The sequence below is a fragment of the Bos indicus genome, chromosome 16, assembly GCF_029378745.1.
Source record: "Bos indicus isolate NIAB-ARS_2022 breed Sahiwal x Tharparkar chromosome 16, NIAB-ARS_B.indTharparkar_mat_pri_1.0, whole genome shotgun sequence".
In the NCBI taxonomy this organism is placed as follows: domain Eukaryota; kingdom Metazoa; phylum Chordata; class Mammalia; order Artiodactyla; family Bovidae; genus Bos; species Bos indicus.
The window spans coordinates 74,275,448-74,281,447 of NC_091775.1; the positions used below are offsets into that span (position 1 = coordinate 74,275,448).

Sequence of the window (6,000 nt, forward strand, 5' to 3'; positions counted from 1 at the left end):
GAGAAGCCAAAGAAGCCAGACACAAGAGGGGACTTATAGTATGCTCTCATTCATAAGAATTTCTAAAAAAGACAAAATTAATATATAGTGAAAGAAAGCTGGTCAGTGGTTGCCTGAGGCCAGCCTGGGAAGCTGACTGCAAAGGGACAAGAAGAAAACTTTTTGTAGGTATTGGAAACATTCTGTATCTTGATTTTGGTGGTGGTAATACAGACATATACATTTGTCAAAAGTTACTGAATCACATACTTGAAATGGGTATACTTTATTGTATGTAAATCATGCCTCAATAAAGTTGATTTTAAAGTTAACTTAAAAAGTCACCTAGATGCCTGAGTGAAGCAGAGTCCCTTTGGGTTTTCAATCCCAGCTCTTCTCTGAAGCCTTCCCTCATTTACTCTGGCAGCAAGTGACCACTCTGTATCTCTTCACCACCTGGTATCTATCTGTTCCACCTAGATCTGCTGCTTGAAATGTTTTGTATATTTCGTGTCTATCTTCCAATACACACAGTTCCTCTAAGGGAGGGGCAGTAATCTCTTTAATAAATTGAGACTGTTAACAAAAACAGAATTATGTTCCCTTTCCTGACAATCACGGGAACTTTAACCAGGACTGAAGTCTGGAAATCATGAGCAAAAATGTCACTTCTCCATGTTTATGGCCAGAGGGTCCTGTGTTTTCTGTCAGACCTCAAAGCCCAGACCAAGCCCAGAAAGGTTAAGAATCTCTGCTTTGAATCCATGTGCTTTCACCCAGCTTGTATAGCACAAGGCACCATAGCCCTGGGGCAATCCGTCTGTGGTCCCAGCAAAGATCTTAGACCCACACCAGAGACACTTACTGCTCTGCATGTCAGTAGACTCTGCTGCCATATCTTCCTCCTCGCTGATGTCACTATCACCATCTTCAAGATTCATTTCTGTCTCATCCATAACACTGTCTTCTTCCTCTTCCTCCTCCTCCTCCTCTTCCTTGGAAACATTCTTTAATGTGGCAAGTAATCGATGGTAACCAGACACTTGTTCTGGTTCACTCTCTGCTTCACTTTCAGAACTTGAAGTATCTGAACTCTCTGACTGGAAGGAAAATAGGGATTTTAAAAAAAAGAAGTATACTGTTCTCATGACTACCCCATCACTATCATCAGGTCCACAGGGGAACAAGTTCAGATTTTTCTAAATTAAAATTAGCTTTTCTGTAAATATGCAATATCTTGCACCAAATTTATTTAAAATAGCTAACCTAGCTATGCTTCTAAAAGCTCTTCCTCTTCTTTGAACTGCTAATCTTCTATATGGGAAGAAAGCCGACTAAAGACAGTGAGCGTTAGGTTATAAGGCAATCTCACCTGGGTCAGATATTTGGCACTTTTAAAGGAGCAAGAGAAAAAAACTACAATGCAACAACAACAACAAAAAAAATGTAGCAATTTTTCTGAGTTTGTTTTAATGAGTTAAGACCTTTGATGATTTTCCACTCTATTTTATGTTAAGTATACAAGATATTTCCTCTTAGGATTTACTAAGAGCCCTCTGGTATGCCTCCTTAACAAGTTCTAAAATGCTAATCTCTCAGGACAGTTTCAAACTCTGTACTGTATTAGTTATCACGGTGGAATTTCAACACACATCCGCATTCAGAACTAAGCAATATTATGAAAATAATAGCTTACATCTAAAATCAAAGAGCGGAAATGTATTCAAACTTTATTGTTATATATAATCTCAGAGAAGTAACAGCCCAGAATCAACTATCATAAGGAAGATATAAAGCATTACCAGTTGACAAGTCTGTGGTTTTGCTTCCTTTCTGGAAACCCTGAGAAGAAACAGGTAATGTTAAACTCTAACTACTGGTATGTAACAATTAGGAAAAAGTCTAATGATACAACTTTAAATAAGCATGGCAGACTAGCAATACATTGTAACATAAATACAGTATAACTATACATTACAAATACATTATAACCATAGTCATGTAAAAACTCCATATGCACTTGGACAGGGATTGCAAGAAAATGCCAAATAGATGATAATCGACAAATGTAAAAGTTTAACAAGATCACAGGACAAATACCCCAGTCACACAGTAACTAGCTCTCATCCGAAAGATAGGAACGTTTGGCAAATAAAAGCCCTTGGAGTTCACACTTTTCTAGCAAGTTTCTTAATTACGCCGTCCCTCTTAACTTTTTGATAAAGCGGCCCGAAGTGGCGGGTAAGAACTATGATCATAACTGAGAGTCTGGACACTTACAGAGAAAACCCACATCTACCCATACATCAGTTTCCTCACGGTCACGGAACAGACCGGTGATGCCGAAGGCCCCAATGTGAAGTCGCTCAGTTGCGTTCGACTCTTTGCGACCCCATGGACTGTAGCCCCCCAGGCTCCTCTGTCCACGGGATTTTTGAGGCAAGAGTACTAGAGTGGGTTGCCATTTCCTACTCCAGGGAATCTTCCCGACCCAGGGATGGAACCCGGGTCTCCCGCATTGCCGGCGGATTCTTTACCGTCTGAGCCACCAGGGTAGCCGCAAGCAAATCTTTATAAACATAAAAAACAAAACGATCTCAGAAAAATCTCTGACCATACAAAAATCAACCCCGACACCCGCCCCACTTTAGGTGTGTAGGGTCTGGCAGAAAGCGACCGGCTCAACGAAAGGCAGGCAGACGGGAGAACACCGCGTCTCGGGCGGGACGTCGACAGGACGCCCAGCCCTGGCGGCGGGGGCGCCCTGTCACAGCCCCGGGGCGCGCGCGAGCCCAACGCCGGGACACGCGGGGTCCCTCTGGGAGAGGGGGTTGGCAGCGCGCGTCCCGCCACGCCCCTCCACACCTGTCATAGAAGGGGTGCTCCTCGCCGAAATCCCGAAGATGCTTCTTCTGCTTTTTAGTCAGGGAGCCGAGCAGCTGGCTCTGGCTCCGGCTCCCACGTTTGCCCATGGCGAGGACCGCAAGTCCGCCCACCTCCACTAGCTTCACGCCTGGTAGTAGACCTGTCGACGCATTCACGCGCGACCGCCGGCGGCGCTTTACGGCGGCAGGGGCGTGCCATAAAGCAGACCCGCTTTACGTCGCTCTTGTGCGACAGGCGTTGGAACTTCCTGTTTCCCGTTTCGCCCTCTAGCGGGGTTCTCTGGAAGCACGTGCTCGCCTTCCCGTCTCTTCTGGGCTGTAAAAGAAAGATAGGCCAAAAGTAGGCAGGCAGGCCTCTGGCTTCCCCAGATAGGTCAATGGATGGATGTATTTTGTGTATCTCTTGTGGTTGTGAGAATCAGCCTGCGTGAACGTGCAGTAGCGGAGATGGGTGAATGCAGTGTTTTATATTCAGTTCAGTTCAGTTCAGTTCAGTCGCTCAGTCGTATGCGACTCTTTGCGACCTCATGAATCGCAGCACACCAGGCCTCCCTGTCCATCACCAACTCCCGGATTTCACTCAAACTCACGTCCATCGAGTCAGTGATGCCATACAGCCATCTCATCCTCTGTCGTCCCTCTCTCCTCCTGCCCCCAATCCCTCCCAGCATGAGTCTTTTCCAATGAGTCAACTCGTCGCATGAGATGGCCAAAATACTGGAGTTTCAGCTTTAGCATCATTCCTTCCAAAGAACACCCAGGGCTGATCTCCTTTAGAATGGACTGGTTGGATCTCCTTGCAGTCCAAGGGACTCTCAAGAGTCTTCTCCAACACCACAGTTCAAAAGTATCAATTCTTCGGTGCTCAGCTTTCTTCACAGTCCAACTCTCACATCCATACATGACCACTGGAAAAACCATAGCCTTGACTAGACGGACCTTTGTTGGCAAAGTAATGTCTCTGCTTTTGAATATGCTATCTAGGTTGGTCATAACTTTCTTTCCAAGGAGTAAGTGTCTTAATTTCATGGCTGTAGTCACCATCTGCAGTGATTTTGGAGCCCCCCAAAATAAAAGTCTTCTACAGTTTCCGCTGTTTCCCCATCTATTTCCCATGAAATGATGGGACCAGATGCCATGATCTTCATTTTCTGAATGTTGAGCTTTAAGCTAACATTTTCACTCTCCTCTTTCACTTTCATCAAGAGGCTTTTTAGTTCCTCTTCACTTTCTGCCATAAGGGTGGTGTCATCTGCATATTTGAGGTTATTGATATTTCTCCCGGCAATCTTGATTCCAGCTTGTGCTTCTTCCAGCCCAGCGTTTCTCATGATGTACTCTGCATAGAAGTTAAATAAGCAGGGTGACAGTATACAGCCTTGACGTACTCCTTTTCCTATTTGGAACCAGTCTGTTGTTCCATGTCCAGTTCGAACTGTTGCTTCCTGACCTGCATATAGGTTTCTCAAGAGGCAGGTGAGGTGGTCTGGTATTCCCATCTCTTTCAGAATTTTCCACAGTTTATTGTGATCCACACAGTCAAAGGCTTTGGCATAGTCAATAAAGCAGAAATAGGTGTTTTTCTGGAACTCTCTTGCTTTTTCGATGATCCAGCGGATGTTTGCAATTTGATCTCTGGTTCCTCTGCCTTTTCTAAAACCAGCTTGAACATCTGGAAGTTCTCGGTTCCCTAGTGTTTTATATTAGACTGTAATAAAAATACTAACCAACAGTTAAGGGTGCTGGCTCGTCTTGATTCATCCTCATAACAGTACACAAATGCGACATGTTAATAAACCTGATATTGGAGATGAGAGAGCTAATGCTTTCAAAAGGTTACGTGTACACTAATAAGCGAGGAGATGGAAGCCCAAGTCTGTGGGATGTGACCACGGGCTTTCCCCACTGGGACCTGAGACACGCCTGTGCCGTGTCTTGACACAGGGACAGTGGGGACACGAGGCTGAGATCCTTGCCCCTACCCTAACCCCTCCTTTTCTGCAAGTATTGCAAGGGCCCCTGGTAACAAATCTGTTCTGACTTTTTTTCATGTTCCAAGAGCAGAAACACATCCAGAGAGGTAAAAAGACTTTGCTAAATCACCCAGAGAGTCATGATACAGAAAGCAGTAAAAATCAAGAGCCTCAAAACCGAATTGGGGCAAAGCAGGATGGAACACTTTTAAAGGTGAAGTAACTTTTCTCCACCTGGATCACGGGGTTGGTTACACCTTGTATACAATTACCAAAATTTATCAAACTGTACATTTAAAATGGGTCCATTTTAATGTAAGTAAATAATAATCTCAATAAACAGGAAAAAACGAAAAGCTCAACTGGACTTAATACTCAAGAGACATGCAGCGTATATGCAGAGCTACTTAAAAACCACTTGATAAAAACAAAGAGGTGCTTTTTTCCTAATGGTAACTTAAAATGTCAGTTATAAGCCACAGCATTCGCCTGAATGTTTAAGGTAAAACAGGAGTCATTAAAGACAGTGTTCACTCGCTCTGTTATTACTGACGCTTCAGTGGGAGCATTTGAACTTTGTACAATTCCATGTCACACCTACAGAAGTCGCACCAGAACTATTAGAATCCTATTCTTGTGGTTCTAAGGACCATCTACTACTTCTAATTAAATTCTGGGAGGCTGGGGTGAGAGGGGTGGGGATAGGAGGGAGAATCAAGAAAATATGCAAACAGCAGGTAGAACCAGCAGCTGACCCAGCCAAGGAAGCCATAAACAAACAGACATCTGTCTTCTGTCTAATTCCAAGATAAAAAGTACAGTCACTTATGTCAACAAAAGGCTGTTTGCAAAATGTCATCATTTAGTTTAAGGCACTAACCACAGTATAACCTGGCTATAACAATAAAGTCATACTGTTTTTTTTCCTCCCACCCTATTCCAAGTGCCCCAGCTTCCCTCCCCAGAGGCAACCAGTTTCTTGGTGTTCTTCCAGAGATCTGCTATAAAAAGGTATACTCTTGAGCACTTCAGGTGACTCCTTACTCTCTCCTGGTTTCCACGTCATTGCAGTCCTATGGACAGGTCCAGACTGTTCCCAGGTCCAGAGAAAACTGTGTCCTAGCTCCACCCAAGCGGTCTCATCATTGGCTCAGTGAGCCTGC

At 44.2% G+C, this 6,000-nt stretch overlaps 1 protein-coding gene across 4 annotated transcripts in view; it reads right to left on the reverse strand.

Annotated features, from left to right (window-relative positions):
* UTP25 (UTP25 small subunit processome component) overlaps positions 1-3,045 on the reverse strand; it is a 28,274-nt gene extending 25,229 nt beyond the window's left edge. The window contains exons 1-4 of one of the 4 annotated variants that reach the window (XM_070768660.1): positions 2,845-2,985; positions 2,517-2,548; positions 1,782-1,821; positions 845-1,079 (exon numbers count right to left, since the gene is read on the reverse strand). In XM_070768660.1, the coding sequence (XP_070624761.1) occupies positions 845-935 (91 nt within the window). In that variant the 5' untranslated portion in view covers positions 936-1,079; positions 1,782-1,821; positions 2,517-2,548; positions 2,845-2,985. Of the gene's footprint in view, positions 1-844; positions 1,080-1,781; positions 1,822-2,259; positions 2,493-2,516; positions 2,549-2,844 lie in introns of those variants that run through there. The other 3 variants (XM_019976657.2, XM_070768658.1, XM_070768659.1) reach the window with 3 other exon arrangements.
* Between the last annotated feature and the right edge of the window lie 2,955 nt (positions 3,046-6,000).